Raw genomic sequence first — 20,443 nt, forward strand, 5'->3', positions numbered from 1 at the left:
ATAAGGTTATTCGCATACTAAATCATGGTAGGTATGAAGACGAAAAGATAGGTGAGCATGAGGGACCAAACCGGACAATAACGGTAGCGGAGTATAGAAAAAAATGGAACCCGCCGTTCGGGGACGAACGGTCGCCAGGACGGCCGATTATGGCATTTAAATTAAAGACCAGAAGCGGTCAAACGTACTAGACCATTATAAGAACCACCCTACACAACCCTAAATGCTACAGCTAATTAAATACAACCCTGCATAGTAAAACATTTTTAACAAAACGCCGACTTTGAAATGTACGAGGAACGGCAGTTGAATAACTGACGTTTTGCCGAGAAGCTTGCGCCCATGATCTTTAAATTCATTTACTGTATCTAACAATTAACTTTTAATAATTTTTAAGTAACCACATTTTATATTTGTCAATCACTACATGTAATATTGACTTGAAAATAATATAAATTTAAGGGGGCGTGTAAAGTTGTAAGATTATATTGTCTGCAATACGCAGGACGCCTTTTGTTTTTAAAGCATACATTCAACATACATTGTTATCGCTGATCTCTAGTATTGTAATATCTCTAGAAAAACCTGAATTCAACAAGTACTTCCTAAATCTTAAATAAACGTAAATTTATATTTATAAACAAAAGTTCCTGTTTCATTTAAATTGGTCGTCGAATCTTTACAGCTATACAACCTCTTGAATCTATTTGGTATTTTAGTCGTCTCTTACGACAGGCATACCTACGCGCGGAGGAACGCAGCAAAGTAGTGCACGCCTAGCGACAGAAGCACTGCAATACACTTCCCTATGCTGCTTTTTTGCCTAGTTGATAAAATTTGACGCGCTGTGCCGGGTCGCGCAATGCTGCTGATGCTAAATGTGAATTGCTCCATAAGCACGCATGCAAAGAATATTTTGCCGTAAGGCGCAGTGCTGCGTAGTGCAGCTTAGTATGGCCTTAGCTTCAAAATCAAGCTGATTCATAATTCCTCAGCTTGGGCTGATTTTTGCTCTTAGTTGCCTCGTTCGCATAATTCTCCTATGGTCTAGACTTTTCATGAACAGCCATCACGTTTGTCTTCTAGATACATGTGTGAGTAATAACTTCTGCTCTTCTGAGATGAATACATGATATTTAACTGTTTCTCTTTCTTCTTCGCTCTTAGCTGCTGACTACTTGTATGTGAAAAAGATCTATTCGCTCGTAGCTTCCCTGATCCCTGTGTCGTTGCGTTGCCTGTGGATTAAGAAAACGGCAATATAAACGTGTGTATTAAAATTCAGCTGTTTACGCAACTTAAGCGTCAAAACCACGCCAACGGCGAATGTGTTTCAGTTTTAAGGCTTGGAGCACAGACGCATTAGGAGCGTTCCATTAAGTTATCGAGCTCTGGCTGATGACCAAATCTCATTGGAACGATCTGGATCAACTTTATGAGACCTGGCAGCGCTAATATAAAACATGTGTTTTGTTGATGGTTGTGGTCCACATTATCTTTTCCCTAACAGTGAAATTTATTTTTATTAACATTTAAACAGTTTCACACGTAAAAAAACTATTTATTTTCCTTACTTTTTTTCAAGTTCTTTACTCTTTCCGTGTTTTTGCTTTTAAATGTGTAGAAATCTTTTATGTATATATATGTATATATATGTACACATATTTATTTCAGTGCCATCAACTCAAAAGCGGTTAGCTGTCAAAAAATCTAATACAGAAAACAAAACGGACAAAACTGCTATACGGATCAGAAATTTAACCAGATAAATATCAACATCACAACGTTGTTGTATTTGCATGTTAAATCTCTATGGATATCTGGTTCACGCGTCATTGGAACGTTACTATTCTAAACCTATCCCTGCAAAAATCGTGTGACCAAAAACGCACACAGATGAGCAGCACATGATTTAGAATGAAAAATTGTGCAAATGAAATAGCATGCTGACAAATTTTGCTTTCCTACAATGTATCGTGCTCTCTCGCACTATTATTTTCATAGGGATAGCAAAATACGTCATTTTTGCGTGCAGAAAAATCCGCCATTTCTAATTCAGCAGAAAAGTGGAAAATTTTTTCAATTTGCGTAAAAATCAAATCGATTTTTTGGTTAATTTTTTCAACCTGTATTTACATTTTGCAGGAATTAATATACGCATTCTTTAATATTTTTGGTCTACTAAAGTGTGTTTTAGCAAAAAAACTCATATCAATGTGTGCATAAACATGCAGAAGAAAGAAAGTGAAATATGTAATTGCATAGTATAAATAATCGTGATCAATTCTAATGCAGAATAGTAAATTTTGATTTCCACATACATACAAAAAAAAAATTCTTGTTACAGTGCTTATATGGATTTACTTACAAAATACATACCATTAAGATTTATTATCCAAAATTGAAAAAAATGATTAGAAAATTTGGTGTAAAAAACGGCTATGTGTGCAATAAAATAGCCTCTCTTGTTGAGATATCCATCCATGGTCTCCATTAATTATTGTGACGGAGGTGTGTTTGCAGCAGCAAAGTGAACCCAAACAGTGTAGGTCGTGGTGGTTCTTGTTCGTGGTGTTTTATTGGCGACTGACATTAGCGCTGTACGATTAGAACGGCGAAATGTTTTCATCGCAGAATCATACCTCCTGTATAAGCAGCTGCGATGATGATGGCTATGATTTTACAAAAAGCAATAACGCAGGGCGCTGGAAAGGATTATTTATACCGTCCTTGAAAAAGGTATGTCTATTTATACTTATTTAATGCAAAAACTTTGATACATATGTATATTAGAAATAATACAATTAAACTATATTTGTTTAATGTTGCAAAGGTGCTGGAGCAAGTACACCCACGTTTATCGGCCAAAGAAAATGCGCTTTTGTTTGTGGAAACACTTTGCTTACGCATTTTAGCGATGCTTTGCGCTAAACCCCTACCGCACACTGTCCAGGTAAGATTAGTAAAAAAGAAACAAATTGACAAGTTTTCTATTTATTACATTGCGTTATTACTTATGTTATTGGGATACGGGGCAGTACTGAACGAGATAACTGATCATGCTGTGAATACCCGCCACGCCTAGATCATATAGAAGGCTTTTGGAGTTGCTGTGATAAGAGATGAGCAAATGAGCACTTTGACACTAAATTGATATTAAATCGAGTAGGTTTAAGTGTTGTTATAGAGAACAATAATAGCTGGACAAAAAAACGTAAGAAAGGGGGGACTTTTGACATACTCATATCGCGATTTGCCCCTATTAATATTAAACAGCTATATATACAGATAACACGCAAACTAACGTGAAATGTCTTAACTGAGGATGCCTGTACCTGAACATTATGGGTTTATACAGAAAAGGGCAGAACGCCCGGAATCAAGGGGTTTATAAGCCCAATACAAAGCTTTATAGCTTCACAATCCCCGTACCCAATTGTCAACCGCGCCCACAATCTTTGGAGAATCTATTTATAGCTACAACAAGAAGTCGTAGGCTGTCAACTCTCTCAACAATTTTATTTGTTGTTGTTGCTGTAGTACTTCAAGTTGCTTAAACCCTCAGTTGTCCTGGAGATGTGAAAAAAGCTGAATAGAAATGATAATGTGTAAGCGGATAGCCAAGCAAGCAAATCAGAAGGATACAGTTCGAAGTTCTGCTACAGTTGATCGGATTTCTATAAGCAGGAACCGTACCTTCTTTGTGCTAGGTTGAGAGTGAAACGCGGCATTCAGCGCAAGGTGGAAAAGTGATTTAGACGCTAACTGAAATGCGGCAGGTATCTGTAACACCTTCAAAACGGTCATCGTACTGATCTAGATTAACAAGTCGCATCAGTTATAAACGCTAGACAATACCTGAACGCATTGAAAAATCCGAATCTCAACCCGAGCGGGTTAAGGGTTTTAGAATATCCCTGGGTAGGCATGCCTGTTCTAAAGTATCATTCCTGATTCAGGCGGGCTGGTATCAAAAGGTGCTGGTACCGGAATGGAAATATGGCGTACCATTAACCCGCAAAGAACTGCCCTACAACCTTCGGGGAAGCCTAAAAGCCCGACATAGTTTCAGTCAAGGACTTTACCACAGCAACAACGGAAAGCGCAGTCTTTGTTCTGTTGATATTTTAAATGCAGTGGATGGTTGGTTTCGATAAAAACACATTCGCGGCAGAAGTATTTTCCGTCATTCGCTAAACTATGCCGCTGTCTTCGGAATGCTCCTACACTTCACAAATTCTTCTTTCATGCTTATCGAACTTCTGATGGCTTTAAAGACACTCCCCGAAGGTTTTGGGGAGAATTATCGATGATAATGGCAGGCGCCTTGTTGTTGGTGTTAGGGCTCAGCCGAACTCCATAGCGCTCAACTATGGCGTCGAGCTTTAGGCCGGGCGGTGTAATGGCGGTGACCCAGAACTGCCAGGCTGCTAAGCGAACCGTGCCTATTGAATGATTTGCAGCCATGGAACTTGGGGGTGGGGAGGGAGGGATGGCCTGAAGATTTAATGTGGCCATACAAACCGTTCCCGAGATGGTTGGGCTAGTACCTTAATGGTGCTGTGTTACCGGAGCGTACCGGATCTGTATCCGGAAAAGGACCATCACATCGATAACACTCCCCAAAGCCTTCGGGGAACAACCTTATCGCTTCAACAACAACAACAACAGCTGCTCCCATCTCGAGAACGATTTGATAGCCATTTTAAAATTTCTAGATCGTGTGTCATTTTAAAATTATTTCGATTTTTTCTGCATTTAAGCCATTTGATTTCGAAAAAAAATCGAATGTGCTCATAAACTTTCAAGCAAATTGTTTTTTCTTATATATGGATCAATATCATTTATTTCAAATTGGAATTAAAATAAAAATAAATGTAAGGCGCGATAACCTCCGAAGGGATCTAAGGCCGAGCATCTCTTCCAATTTGCGTCGTGCTCCTCTTGATTTTCCCCTACAAATTGACCGGACGGGACCTACATGTTTTATGCCGACTTCGAACGGCATCTGCAAGGTAGAAGAGTTTTCACTGAGAGCTTTTCATGGCAGAAATACACCCGGAGCGCTTGCCAAACACTGCCGAGGGGCGACCCTGCTTAGAAAAATGTTCTTCTAATTGAAAAACCTTATTTCGGTGGTAGGCGGAGCACGCTACCATCACACCACGGTGGCCGCCGATCAAATTGGAATTATTCTACATAAAAAACGCACGAATACCTTTCTTTTAATAATGCATTACTAAATGTTTTCGTAAGCATTTTAAGCATACTAAAATGTACATATATATAGATATATGTATTAAGTATATTAAAAATAACAATTTTAAATATTTATATTGAACAAAACATAGGTATATACTATAATGATTAATATGGCAAACTGGTGTTGAAAGCGGTACTTAATCCCAACAAGCACTGCACTTAATCCCTTAGCACAGATTATGTCATCTAATTGTGTGCCTAGTAAGAAAGCATTACCCCATTCGTCACCAAATTCAATCTGTTAATAAAAGAAATATTTAAATGCATGTAATAGAGCAATTTGTTTGTAAATCATCAATATGATTTTGCTTTAAAATGCCTAATGAAATCTTGTATTACATACCTGCTTAAATAAAAAAAATAAAAATAAATGTAAGGCGCGATAACCTCCGAAGAGATCTAAGGCCGAGCTTCTCTTCCAATTTGCGTCGTGCTCCTCTTGATTTTTCCCTACAAATTGGCCGGACGGGACCTACATGTTTTATGCCGACTCCGAACGGCATCTGCAAGGCAGATGAGTTTTCACTGAGAGCTTTTCATGGCAGAAATACAATCGGAGCGCTTGCCAGACACTGCCGAGGGGCGACCCCGCTTAGAAAAATTTTCTTCTAATTGAAAAATCTTATTTCTAAAATTTTGATGTTGCTTTGCCCGGGAGTTGAACCCAGGGCATACGGTGGATAGGCGGAGCACGCTACCATCACACCACGGTGGCCGCCAACTATGCTATAAAACTGATGCATTATATCACTCGCCTCCAACAAATATATTTTACGTATATTACGCAAATGTTTTAAAATATCGAACTCTTCACGATACAAACGCATTACGAACGTGTTTGCAAATGCAATGCGTGTTTTGAGTATACGAATTAACGCATTTAAAACTACTTCTTCCAAAGGTAAAATATGTTTAGATTGCTCAAATTGTTCGAATATCGCTAAAGCGGTTGGTTCTGCATTTTTCATAGTATTTGCTTCGCGTGCATCGTATTGATCTCCACCAGCGCCTTTTTCAGTGTCTGATAAATTCATATTCATTGTAAAAGCGAGTAGTGGAAAATCATCATTTGTTGTGAGTTTCTTGATTATTTTATCATCTGCATAGCAATTATCGAATCCAGCTGACTCCACAGCGGTATCCACAACATCCTCGAGAGAGGACGCGCCTTGACATCAGTATTAATAATCCGAAGGCGGAAAATAAAAATTTTAACGCGTTCAAAAGATATTAACGAAAACCCGATAAAAGACCCACGGGTACCTCCGAAACCGGGGGTCGGAACCATAGTATTTTTGCGCAGAACACCTTTCTGCGTTGGCGGCCTTCGGCCGCGCTTATAAAAAATAACCCTGGGCTACGCCATGCCAAGTCCGGGTATGTGGTATAACCTGCTGCACAATTTTTTTTGTGGGTACAAACACAACAACAACCACATGGAAATCGCCAACTTCAACTGCAAATATCTCCGGAGATACAATTTTTCTTTTCCGCCTTCGGATTATTGTTCTCGAAATTAATACGCGTCTTTTGACACCTCACTCGATATTTTTTCTAGCGTATTAGCAACGACCCCTCAACTAGACTATTACCTAAAATAAGTATACACAATACTTACACTCAATTCTGAAGAGCTATTACTAAAACGTTCTATTGGTATAAAATCTTCTTGTAACATTTTATGCCAATAATATGTTTCGCTTTCTACGCATTCACCCTGCTTAATCTCTTCATGCTCCTCGGGCAGTCTTTCAATGTTTTCTTTATTACGGCGCAATGCTCCAGTCGGATTGTAATGACCAATGCACATCCACTTCATAATATTCCACACAGAGTGGATATTGTATGATTTCTTCACATAATTTGCCCAATTGCTCCGCATATTCGGTTTGGTTATCAACTTCGAATTTCTCTTGAATGCCTTCTATTTTTCGCCGTACTTCATGGCTGTTCGTACTCAAATTCCGATGGTTTCTTATTATGGATCAAGCCAGTTGTTCACAGCTGCGTAGATTTTCGTCATCTGGAAGTCCGGTGAACTCTTTGATTAGTAATGGTATATTTTCGCGTATGATTTCGTTGCGCTTCTCTTGTGTAGACATGTTTCATTGATTATGTGTTTTTATCTTTTGGCTTTTGATGGCCGATCTATTCACCGATGTGTACAGATTAATTCGCGTTTCTTCTGTTTCTGTTTAGGTTAGGTTAGGTTGCAAGGGCTGAGCTGGACACTATGGTAACAGCTCACTACTTAGGCCACCAATGGGCCCATTGTAATACCCTAAACAGTATCAAATTGGTATTGGCAACCACCATGGTGTGATGGTAGCGTGCTCCGCCTACCACACCGAATACCCTGGGTTCACACCCCAATAAGCAACATCAAAATTTTAGAAATAAGGTTTTTCAATTAGAAGAAAATTTTTATAAGCGGGGTCGCCCTCGGCAGTGTTTGGCAAGCGCTCCGGGTGTATTTCTGCCATGAAAAGCTCTCAGTGAAAATTCATCTGCCTTGCAGATGCCGTTCGGAGTCGGCATAAAACATGTAGGTCCCGTCCGGCCAATTTGTAGGGAAAATCAAGTGGAGCACGACGCAAATTGGAAGAGAAGCTCGGCCTTAGATCTCTTAGGAGGTTATCGCGCCTTACATTTATTTTATTTATACAGTATCAAAGAGGTTCCCTACTCTGCTAGAGCCTTTACTTCATAGCTAGAGACCTAAGCGAGGCCATGTAGAAAAGGTTTACCAACGATGGCCAACCTACGCCTACTAACCGCTGGACAATGACAGAGAAGGTGCTGGACACTCTCTTCCTATTCTGTACATATGCAGCTGCGACAATAGTCGAAGGCCATTACCCCCATTCTAGCATCATGCGTGCCTATTAAGCAATGCCCTGTTAGAACCCTTATCAGGGACGATAGAACTGATTAGTTTAAAATCAGAAGCGCTTCTGTGCGCCCCTTGTCTTATGAGGGCCAGGTTTGGCTTGATATCTCAGACGATGATATGGCTGACCATAGTCCATTTGCAATTCTTATAGTGCTTGTGTTCACACGAAGCCTGAAAGTGGTCATGGGTATACCTACCGAATCATTTCCCGGAAGGATATGGTCGGTGGTGCCTCTTCTTGCCAGCTCGTCTGCTCTGCAATTGCCTTCAATATCCCTGTGCCAAGGGATATAAACACATGTTTATATATTTTTTATAATAGTGAGTAAATTTATAATATAGTTTTAAATAACTACTTTTATACATAACCTGTAGATAATCCCTAAAACAGATGTGATGGCGCACCAAAAAGTGGTACGGGAAACGAAGGTACTTATAAAGAGAGTACATAAAATGGTCTCTCGGATCACCGGCGAAACTGGAGACAATCTCCACACCGACATCGCAGAGATGCTTCCGATGAAGACCCTCGATGCAGTCTTTGACTTCGAGGAAAAGATGGAAGACAAAAATTTCGAGGATGCAGTTGTAAGTGATTTTCCTCTCTTAATGTTTTGTATAATGTTTATACTTAGTGTGCTTAGTTTTATATATTACTTCATAGCAACATTATTTGCAGATTACATATTTTTTCGCTCTCAAGGGCACGTCCGGCGATCTTTGTGGTGTGGTAAAACAGGGCCCGAATCGCCACATACGTGATCGTATAACTCGTCACGTAAAAACTTGTTTTTTGGATTATGACATACGTGATCGTACGATCCGTCACGTAAAATGTCACTTTTTGGATTACTACATACGTGAACGTACTTTGTGGATCGTAAATCGGTATCGCGACAACCGTGAACGAGAGACAATTGCACTCGATCGTTCGTATTGTTATTCGATTACAAACCGGCAACCGAAAGCGAGTACAAATATATAAATATACAAAAATTTAATACAAATATAAGAGAAAATGTAAGTTATTTCTCAAAATATGTGTTTATATTATTGTTGGACTATATTTTATTATTTAAGGACGAACAAGCTAAACCCAAACCAAAAGGAGTGCATGGCGCAATTTATGGCGGAACACCCGAACTTGGCGAAAAACAAATTTCCCAATTCCGCACAAGGTAGAGCAACGTCCAACAGACTGTGGGAGGAGCTTTCCAAGCGTTTAAATGCTGACGGGCCACCAGTAAAAGACGCCAAAATGTGGAGGAAGGTATATATATATATATATAAAGTGCAAACAAGATACTTACAAATGTTTGCTCGGAGGTTTTCGCAGATCAAAAATATCAGGCGAAGAAGAAGCTTTCCCACAACAAATTGTCCTAAAGACAAACTGGAGGAGGTCCTTATAATAAAATTCCCATCAGTGCAACTGAGGAATTGATTATAGAGGCAGCCGGACTTGAGGTCGCAGTGGACGGGAATAGTACCGTTCGCACTTTTGGCAATTCACCCGCTCATAGAAGCAGCACCGAAAATAGTGATAGTGAGAGCAACAGTGATAGTGGAACAAGCAGCGCATCAGCCAGTGCTTTGCCTGGTCCATCTAGGTCGGTTACTACCCTTACACCGCGTGTAACCTCTCGGTGCAATACTCCACGGCGAGTAAGTAAGAGTGCCGAAAAATTGTCCCTGCTCCAACAAAATTTGAGTAGAGTGTCTGATTTTCAGCGCGATTTGGGGGAGAAGATTGACCGATTGGTGCAGGTGCAGGAGAGCTTGTTGCAAGTGCATGAAAGGATGCTGACCATTAAGGAGGAGAAACATAAACTGCATCAAGAATCACATGCACTTGATTTACAAATCAAAAATTTAGAATTAGAGTCTCTAGCAATAAGTGTAAATAGAAAAAGAAGAAATTAAAATTGTATGTTAGCTTTAACAAGTTTGTATCTGAATTTTTTTAATTTGTTGATTTTAAGCAATTAAACGAATAGTCATTTCATTTATTTTATTTCTAATTTTAACATACATACTTAGCACTTAGTAAAAACAAAGTTTGTACCTGAATTTTTTTAATTTTTGTGATTTTAGCAATTAAGCGAATAGTGATTTCATTTATCTCTAATTTTAACATACATACTTAGCACTTAGTAGAAACAATTAATTGAATTCATTTGCTTTTACAAATCGATTTTTCTTAATTTTTACGTGGAATTAATTAGAGAGTGTTTTATTTGGTCTCTTATTGTTTGACCAATTGTGGTAAGATGGTTGGCTTCGCCTTGGTCAACATCGCTGATTTGGTCTGATTCATATCTTCGTACGTTGTAATCAATTTTGAACTGTATGCAGATATTATGTAAAGCTGCACACACATTGGCAAATCGTGCCACTTTTGTAGGATGGTATCTACCCCTATTGCCATACCCTAATATTCTCCAACGTCCTTTAAAAATACCAATGGTTCGTTCGATGATACATCTTGCTTTTGAGTGTACATCATTAAATGCGGATTCACTGGAGCCATCGGCGGGGTTTCGGTAAGGCGTTATGCACCACGGCTCTAGTGGATAGCCAGAATCACCTGTTGAAATGAAAATTGTCATTACAATAGTAATATTAACCAAAAAGCAAACACTGTCGTACCTAAAAGCCACGCATTGCTCCGCCTATTAATTTCAAACCTCTCTTGCAATACTCGTCGTTGATCTGAATGCCTCCAAACGAAGGAATCATGAGCCGCACCACCGTACTGACAGTCGATTGCCAAAATTTTATAGGTGTGATCGCACATCTGCCAAAATATTTATATAGTTAGTACAAAGAATAAAGAAAATGAGCAACAACTCACTATCATTGCGTTGATACTATGGTATCCTTTCCTATTAAAGTACATATGGTCATCCACAGATGGTCTTTGTAAGCCGATGTGTGTGCCATCAATGCAACCGATGACTGTAAAAGTAGATATTCAATTAAAAAACTTATTTAATAAATGTAATTGAACGTTTGCCTACCTCCAGGTATTTTGTATTTATCCATAAACCATTGCTTGCATTCCGAAGTTTCGTTTAAATGAAATTGTATATTTTGTGGACACAACTTGTTCTCCATTTCGAGAATAACGTGGGATGTTATCTTTGACACAGTGCTCTGGCACATTCCAACCAAATAATCACTGCCGACACAATGCTGATACCCGCCACTTCCTAGAAGAGAAAGTGTGGCAGCTAGTTGTAGAACTGGAGGCACCGCTTTTGCATCCGACTGCTTCAAATTTAAGGCATGAAGTACAAACTGGAAAGCTTCTTTAGATAATCTAAATCGTTTCAAGAATCTGCAGAACACACATTTTTGTATACTTGTAAAACTTTATTTGCCACATACTTACGCAGTTTGTGGTAAAGCTAAAGGATCACTTTTATGTCTAAGTAGCCTCCGTGCTACTGTTTCATCTTCCTCACTATCGCTTGAACTTATACAGAAAAGTAAGTGCACATCCATTTTGAAATTTCGTTTGTTTATTAAAATTTTTTAAATATTTTGACATTTCCACATCTATTGTGACATAAAAATAAAATCCACAGTGATGTGGACCTTAAAATCTATTGTGAACTAAGAATGAATTACGATACGAAAGCTTTCGTATGTGGTAATGCCAATCGACCCATACGTCTGACGTATCACGTAATTGTCTTTCGTATAGTTTTCGATCCGTGATCGTATGTGGCGATTCGGGCCCAGATATTCAGCGATGATGTGCTCGATCTGTTTAACTGGAGTGGTGGAAATAATAAAAAAGAACTCTCAAAGCTAAAAATAGTGCACATTGCTTTATTTGGTAATTCTTTGTCTTAAAACATACTTATAACATGACTTGACTATTCTGATTTATTTTTAATATTTTCTAGAAATTTTCAAACTGCTAGGTAGATTAACGTTTAAGGACGACCTCAGCAAATGCATAACCCTTAGCCACAACAGATGCAAACAGATGCGGTATTTAAAAAATAAGAAATAATTATTAGCTGCAGACGTGCGGTTATTTTGTAGCATGAAATAATGTCGAATATATATAATTTTTGCAGGTAAATATAAAACGTTCATGCAAATCTGAATAGGTGTGATAATTGAACATATTTTTCGCAAATCTATTTAGAAGCAACAATTGTTTCCTCATTAAACTTCAATAATGTACTTAAGCTTGCCCAATAAATGAAACGATGAAAATTATATATAATTATTTTTCCTCTTTTGTTCATCCAACAGCCATTGCGGCCTATCCATTGAAGCAACCGTCTCCGACTGCTCCCCAACCCAATACACCATTTATAAATGCTAACCTACCAGGTGCTCCTCCAAATAATGCTACTCAGCAAGATGCTCAACCAATATCCAATAGACCACCAACTTACATGCAAGCGCAACAACGGCACCAACAATAACAATAACCGAATAATAACAATAACTTTATAGCTGGTCAATATGCCAATGGTCCAACAGCTAAGCCGCCGCCTCAAGCCAATGCGCCAACTTCCATGTATGCACAAAATATGTGGTACAAGATCAGGGTAACTCCTCGCTACGTTATTTTAGGTATTGATATTCCAAATTAATGTTTTGTTTGGCAATTATATTGATCTTTCTCGTTTGCAGGCCGTCTTTGTATTGCATACCTGCAACAGCTGATTTATTAAAAACTGCTTTGCCATTTGCACTTACTATCTCACCCATTGTAAATTTTGGTGAATTGGGTCCAATAAGATGTAATCGTAGCAAGCCTTATAAGTCATCAAATATGCAATTTGTAGATGCTGGTCGTTGTTTCCAATATCTTATGTGTAAAGTAACAACACAAGGTAAAAGAAATCTTTCACTTTTACTCGTGTTCATTGATCCATATTTTATCTCAACAGTGCCAACTGAACATTTTCAACATATGGATAATTTTTTGTGTTAAAAATGCTTGGATACCGATAACTCTCAAGGTAAACCTCAACTCATATCCAACATCAATACCTCTCAATCAATCGTGGACGCTGTACGCACTACACGGATAGTATACATATTCATGATATACGAGACATGAAAGTGTTACATCAAATCCAAAATATTGCACCAAACGAACTGGGTCTGTGTTCGCTATCGTTGAACTCCCATTTAGCTTATCCAATTAGTAGCACAAGTGGTGAGCTACGCATATTAAATACAACCAAACTGAAGCCAAACATTACAATAAAAGCTCATGAAAGTCGCTTATCAACACTAAATTTCTCACCAAGTATTCTGTGTAAAGAATGGACAGCGTGTGCAAGAGTTTCAACGTGGTACAATGCATTGTGTGCGTATAGCATGATTGGTATTTTCGATACATGGATATTTCTTATGAGCCACTTCAAATACGGAAACAGTACACGTATTTAAAATCGATGAGAAGGCTGTGATGATTGCATTAAACGGTGAGTTATTAAATAACATACGAAAACCACTTTAACCCATCTATTTATTTGCATTACAGATGAAGCTTTACAATCAGCAAAAATTGCTGCCCCCAAGAAATTGGAAAAGACAGAAGCATTCATCACACTGTACGGAAACTGCTGCCACCGATACAACGATCATCTCTACTTCGCCGAGTAGCGGCTGGTCCGGCTATCTATCGAATACAGTATCATCATATCTTCACAGATTAGCGATTTGCTTGCGCAGGACCGTGCCTTCGCTACTTTATGACGAAATTCAGTTCCCACCAATGGCTATTGCATGAACATCAACAATCAATGGCTATTTAATGACACGACACGTTTGACTGCCGCAGCGAAAGCTTAAACAATTTTTGTTTGAGCATGAAAAATTATTACGCATTTTTTTACTGGTTTAGTGTAGGCTCTTGTGGCGGCGTTGGAAGTTTGAAATTTATTAAAATTTTATTTTGACAGTAAATTTGAAACGCTTAAGCTTTGTAAGCATTTAATTATTATCAATATAATATATTGTAATATAACGATATTTTGCTATGTACAGTGCTGGCCATAGATGACGCTGCAGTAATATAGCTCAAAGCAATTAATATATTTTTTATGTTATTATTAAAGTACTTACTTCTTTTTTATATGAATGGTATTTAAGTTACAATTTCATGTACATATATAATAAAGTATGTCGTGGTACGATTGCTGTTGGAATTAGATTTGAAACCAATCAATACTTCTGCTAAGGGTTGCAGAATTATTGCTGGAATGATTAGATTTAGAACAATAATAAGTCTGACTCAATTACTAGTCCTTCATTTTTAAATTCATATATTACTTTACTTTATTACTTTCAAATTCAATTACGACAGCAATCGGATTCCACGACACCTTTGAATATTCTTGATCTGAAAAAAAGGAGTAAATCTAATCTGAATTTCTAATTAGCTTTAAGTTGTAGATTTAAATTGATTCAAATAATTGGAGTTTTTTCTAAAGCTTAAAATTATTTTCTGCTCGCTTAGAAAAGATTTCAATTGGAAAACAAAAACCAATTAAGCGAGTTTACTTATTATTAAAGTACTTACTTCTTTTTTATATGAACTGTATTAATATAAGTTCGAATTTCATTTACATATATAATAATATTGGAAATAATAAATATTGAAAATTCAATTTTTTTGGTTCATATTTTATTCATATGGCTGCTCCAGGTAAAGTAAATCGGCAGGTAAAATTCAAGTTATATGGCGGTTATATAAATGGTAAAACCGCAGTAAAATTGATTGCCGAAAGACTGGCAAATGTAGAGTGAAATGACCGTAGAAATGACCGCCATTTGACGAGCATTGTGACGTGTGTGACCAGAACAGTGCTATGCTCATATCCTATAAGTGGGAGCGGAATGCACGATCACATTAATAGGAGCAAAACGGAAAATTTGGTCACAAAACCTAATCACGCCATGCAAAAATGGCTATGAATATAACCGCTGCAGAAAGTCACAATAACCGTAAAATGACTAGTGAAATGACGTGGAGCGTTTTTGCAGGGATAATAAAACCCGATCGTGCATTCCGCTCCCACCTATAGGATGTGAGCATAGTACTGTGCTGCTCACACACGTATCAATGCTCGTCAAATGGCGGTCATATTCTCCGTCATTTCATTCTCCGTTTTCGAGTCATTTGACAATCAATTTTACTGCGGTTTTACCATTTATATAACCGCCATATAACATGAATTTTACCTGCAGATTTACTTTACCTGGAGCAGCTATATGAATAAAATATGAACCAAAAAAATTGAATTTTCAATATTATTTTGGAAAATATATTAATACAGTTCATATAAAGAAAAGTAAGTAATTTAATAATAAATAAACTCGCTTAATTGGTTTTCGTTTTCCAATTGAAATCTTTTCCAAGCGAACAGAAAATAATTTTAAGCTTTAGAAAAAACTCCAATTATTTGAATCAATTTAAACCTACAACTTAAAGCTAACTAGAAATTCAGATCAAGAATATTCAAAGGTGTCGAGGAATCCGATTGCTGTCGTAATTGAATTTGAAAGTAAAAAAGTAAAGTAAAATATGAATTTAAAAATGTAGGACTAGTAATTGAGTCAGACTTATTATTGTTCTAAATCTAATCATTCAAGTAATAATTCTGCAACCCTTAGCAGAAGTATTGATTGGTTTCAAATCTAATTCCAACAGCAGTCGTACCACGACATACTTTATTATATATGCACATGAAATTGTAACTTAAATTAATACAGTCGATATAAAGAAAGGTAAGTATTTTAATAATAAATAAACTCGCTTAATTGGTTTTCGTTTTCCAATTGAAATCTTTTCCAAGCGAACAGAAAATAATTTTAAGCTTTAGAAAAAACTCCAATTATTTGAATCAATTTAAACCTACAACTTAAAGCTAATTAGAAATTCAGATTAGATTTACTCTTTTTTTTCAGATCAAGAATATTCACAGGTGTCGTGGAATCCGATTGCTGTCCTAATTGAATTTGAAAGTAATAAAGTAAAATAAAATATGAATTTAAAAATGTAGAACTAGTAATTGAGTCAGACTTATTATTGTTCTAAATCTAATCATTCAAGTAATAATTCTGCAACCCTTAGCAGAAGTATTGATTGGTTTCAAATCTAATTCCAACAGCAGTCGTACCACGACAAACTTTATTATATATGTACATGAAATTGTAACTTAAATTAATACAGTTCATATAAAAAAGAAGTAAGTACTTTAATAATAACATAAACTCGCTTAATTGGTTTTCGTTTTCCAATTGAAATCTTTTCCTGTGCAAGCACATAGCTAACCTGTGTTGGCAAAAGATATGATTATATTGTCTTCGATAGATAGTCGGACGAGCCGCTACTCGGCGAAGTAGAGATGACCGTTGTGTCGGTGGCAGCAGTTACAACAGCAGTTTCTAACTTTGCACCATCCGTACAGTGTGATGAATGCTACACTGCCTTTTCCAATTGCTTGGCGCCAGCAAGTTTTGCTGTTTGTAAAGCTTTAGTTGTAATGCAAATATATATATGGGTTAAAGTGGTTTTCGTATGTTATTCAACAACTCACCCTAAAACCATCATCACAGCCTTCTCATCGATTTTGAATATGTGTACTGTTTCAGTATTCAGAACCAGTTCGTTTGGTGCAATATTTTCGATTTGATGAATATGTATACTATCCGTTAGGCAGACAATTGGGTGTGTTCGATTCATTCATATACTGTGGGTATTTGAGCCGTAGACGCAATGGCAGATATTTTGATTCTTTTTGAAGTGTAACATTTGTAAACAGTTGGGTTTCTCTGCTGTCACCATCACCACTAGAGAGCTATTGAAGAAACGCTCGACCAAGATTATATGTTGCGATTTACGCGCATAGATTTCTTCCACCTTGTCACAGTTATTAATGGAGAAAATGCGAAAGCCATCTTTACCATCTAATACGTAAATTGAACTGTAGAGGAAGAAACATTTTATAAAATTTAGTAAAATCAAAAATGATAGTAGTGCCAAAAAGGGGTAAAGTATTGTATGTTAAAGTATAGCAAAGTCTCAGCGGCTTTGTCGTGGGGAAAATTGAGTTTAAATAAGTCTCATTCTTCATTCTTAGAAACATGTACGAAGGTACCTCGTAAGATATTAAAAATCCTCAACACTTTTTTGCAATAACTTAAAAAAAAACTCATATTCAAAGTTCTGTTTAACTTCTACATATCAATAGCTACCTTTACCACCAGGAGTCACTATGGCCGTACGCCTATGCTATTGTTTCCTACATCGATGAGCTTTGTAATAAAATAAACAGCTATCTCCCCAATCTCTCCAGTTTTGTCGCCTCGCGAAACCTGATATTGTCACCAACCAAATCATCGGTGACCTTATTTAAAACATGGCAGCGCCAAATGTCGACCATATGACATTACCCTACCGACTGTCTTACACCCTAAAATCTTGGGTGTGACTTTCGACCAGGATCTACATTTTGGAGAGCATGCACTAGCAATTGAAACGAAAATCCAGAGCTGTAACAAATATTTAATATAATTCGATAAATTGGCAGTACTTGGGGTAAATATAAATAGACGTTTGCATGGTACGCGTCTCCGATATGGTCGCCAAGCCTAAAGGTTACTCACTGGAAGAAAATACAGGCCTGCCAAAATGCTGCCCCCAAAACCGCTACGGGCTGCCTTCTTGTCCTCGGAACACCACCTGCACAATGAAGTGAGAAAACTCCCAATAAGGGAAAGAAATGAAATGCTAACCAAACAGTTTCTGTAGAAAACCCAGAAACCTGGGCATCCCAACAGACATCTGATTGTTGATCCTACACTGCTTAGGGGCTTAAAGAGTCATCTCCGTAAGCATTATGAGGAAATACGGCACCTGAGAACTCAGCCGTATGAAGCAAAAAAACACAAGCAGGTCCTCAGTGAACTCCACAAACTGGCGTCGGACCTTTATGCTAGGAATTGCCCGGTGAATCAAGTACTTAAAGAACAGTACCCAAAACTTGCGGAAGAGGACCGCATACTCCCCAGGGAAAAGCGAGTCACTCTAGCTCAACTTCGTTCTGGATACTGTAACAGGTTAAACTCTTACTTATCCAGAATCAACCCCGACATACAAAATGTATGCCCCGCTTGCAATGTGTCCCCACATGACACCAACCATCTCTTTAATTGTAATGTGGAACCAACGCCTCTAACTCCCCTTTCATTCTGCTCCACCCCTGTTGAAACAGCAAGTTTCCTTGGACTCCCTTTAGAGGATATTGATAACAATTTGTGACCGGTCGCACCTATTAGGTGGGGCGAAGCACTGCTACAACAACAACAACCATCTCGGGAACGATTAATATCATCACTTTAAACTTTCTAAGCCATCCCGCCCCACCCCCTATTTCCACGAGGAACTTGGGGTCGCCATTACACATTCCACTGAACAAGTCCGCCGCACAATCATTATAGCATCATGTAACGAAGCTCAGTTTCTTCCAAAAATTGTTCCGCACCGCCACGTAAAATCAATGTATATGTTCTAGCATTAACGCAACCTTTCAATAATTATAAACTATAAAAATGAAATTAATTTCAACCCCACTATCAAACCTTGGAAAATGTTGAAACGTTCACCACCAACCTGACGTTCTTCAAAGTAATCACATTGACCAAAACACTTGAAATAATATCATTAGCTGTAGTCATATCAGCACCACCACAAGCTTTCATTCTACGTTTCCAATCTTCTTCTGGTACATGAACAGCACAGAACACATCACGCATCTGCATAATACTGTGTAGCAACATCACCAATTGGTAGTTTAGAAAACACAACATTGGCGCCTTACTTACCTAGTTTATTGTACAAGAGACGCCATTCAGCATTAAGAATTTTCTGATACTCTTGGACATTGGAGGACATTGCTGTGGCAGAGCATTTTTCCAATAAAGTACTTTGTTGTTCCTTTGATTGGCGCTTCGACATGTACAGCCATGTCATATTTTATCATGCATAATTGTAATGCTTTACGTATAGCTTTAATGATGATACGTGCATGCACGCCTTCCTCAACATATGGCTTAACTTGTTTTAAGATTTCACATGCTTAAAATATAGAGAAACATTTTTATTCTACACATTCTAATATAACAAAAAACTTACCTCAGCATTTTGAGATTTGGCGATGTCTACTAGAGTTTGACAGCTGGATTCACAATATCCAATAGTTTCATAATGGTTGCCCCATCATTTGAAATTGTGGCCTTACCACTGGAATCAACAATATGCTTGTCCATACTACGTGAACCCAATGTAGTGCGTACAGCATCCACAATTGGATGCGAGGCATTGATGTTGGATATGAGTTAAGGTTTACATTGAGAGCTATCAGTACCCAAACATTTTTTACACAAATACTTTTGTACCCAATACAAGTTCAGGACGTTCATATTTATCGACACGCCGTCCGGTGTGTCCCAAATGTTGGAAATATCCCTGCTAACCATGAGTGGATAAAAATTCGGGTAATCGTATACTGACGCTATCCAAAAAATTGGATAATAAGTTGGATAATTTTGTTCGGCGAGGCGCCGATATTATCCATGGTGAAATGGGATATTTCGTGTACGTGTGATCTTCCATCTCTGTCGCACTCATTCAGAACCATCATATCAAAAGTGAATAGCTGAACTGCTCTCACAATGTAATTTTAAAAAGGTTGCATACTTTTAGGCGCTCCAGAGTTGCCAGCCCAATGATAAATTAATCCATAATGCGAATTGAAAATACCTAAAAAATTGCAAAAACCCCACAAAATAACCAAAAACCCCCCAAAAAATGTCCAAAATTTTTCATTCTGTGTTTTTATTGAGAAATTACGATTTTCAACTTAAAAATACAGCAAATTCATTTTAAGTAAGTATGAATAATTTAGATAAATGCATATTTTGCATATTTACATTAAAAAATATTTACAAAAATTCGTTTCAGTTCATTCATTATGTTAAAATACATTTATGTATTAATACATTTCATTTTTCTATTGACTAGTGTTACGTTTTGCTTTTCATTTAAAATCCAAATAAATATTTTTCTTATTTAAAATATAGTTCAACTTAAAAATACAACAAATTCATTTTAAGTGTGAATAATTTAGATATATGCATATTTTAGATATTTACATTAAAAAATATTTACAAAAATTCGTTTTACTTCATTCATTATGTTAAAATACATTTATCTATTAATACATTTCATTTTTCTATTGACTA

At 37.3% G+C, this 20,443-nt stretch overlaps 2 protein-coding genes and 2 long non-coding RNA genes across 6 annotated transcripts; 2 read left to right on the forward strand and 2 right to left on the reverse strand.

Annotated features, from left to right (window-relative positions):
- The first annotated feature begins 2,024 nt into the window (after positions 1-2,024).
- Positions 2,025-9,140, forward strand: LOC137254212 (uncharacterized). The gene is made up of 4 exons (XM_067791928.1): positions 2,025-2,739; positions 2,834-2,953; positions 8,531-8,743; positions 8,835-9,140. The coding sequence occupies exons 1-4, from the start codon at positions 2,620-2,622 to the stop codon at positions 9,138-9,140; spliced, it is 759 nt and encodes a 252-aa protein (XP_067648029.1). The 5' UTR covers positions 2,025-2,619.
- LOC137252789 (uncharacterized) lies at positions 4,909-7,144 on the reverse strand. Its single transcript, XM_067788875.1, has 2 exons — positions 6,881-7,144; positions 4,909-5,500 (listed from the first exon to the last, which is right to left on the reverse strand). The coding sequence occupies exons 1-2, from the start codon at positions 7,142-7,144 to the stop codon at positions 5,324-5,326; spliced, it is 441 nt and encodes a 146-aa protein (XP_067644976.1). The 3' UTR covers positions 4,909-5,323.
- A 2,659-nt stretch (positions 9,141-11,799) lies between the features above and the next one.
- On the forward strand, positions 11,800-14,815 carry LOC137253438 (uncharacterized). Its single transcript, XR_010953798.1, has 6 exons — positions 11,800-11,999; positions 12,070-12,246; positions 12,428-12,754; positions 12,815-13,017; positions 13,075-13,617; positions 13,677-14,815. It is a non-coding gene; the product is annotated as an uncharacterized lncRNA (long non-coding RNA).
- On the reverse strand, positions 12,019-18,946 carry LOC137253439 (uncharacterized). 3 transcript variants are annotated; one of them, XR_010953800.1, is made up of 5 exons: positions 18,782-18,946; positions 16,738-18,726; positions 16,473-16,672; positions 12,889-14,537; positions 12,019-12,834 (listed from the first exon to the last, which is right to left on the reverse strand). It is a non-coding gene; the product is annotated as an uncharacterized lncRNA (long non-coding RNA). The 3 variants fall into 3 exon arrangements; XR_010953801.1 differs by lacking the exons at positions 12,019-12,834; positions 12,889-14,537 and having other exon boundaries at positions 15,959-16,672; positions 16,738-17,124; positions 18,273-18,726; XR_010953799.1 differs by lacking the exons at positions 12,019-12,834; positions 12,889-14,537 and having other exon boundaries at positions 15,959-16,672.
- Positions 18,947-20,443: the final 1,497 nt, after the last annotated feature.

The sequence above is a fragment of the Eurosta solidaginis genome, chromosome 5 (genome assembly GCF_040869045.1).
Source record: "Eurosta solidaginis isolate ZX-2024a chromosome 5, ASM4086904v1, whole genome shotgun sequence".
In the NCBI taxonomy this organism is placed as follows: domain Eukaryota; kingdom Metazoa; phylum Arthropoda; class Insecta; order Diptera; family Tephritidae; genus Eurosta; species Eurosta solidaginis.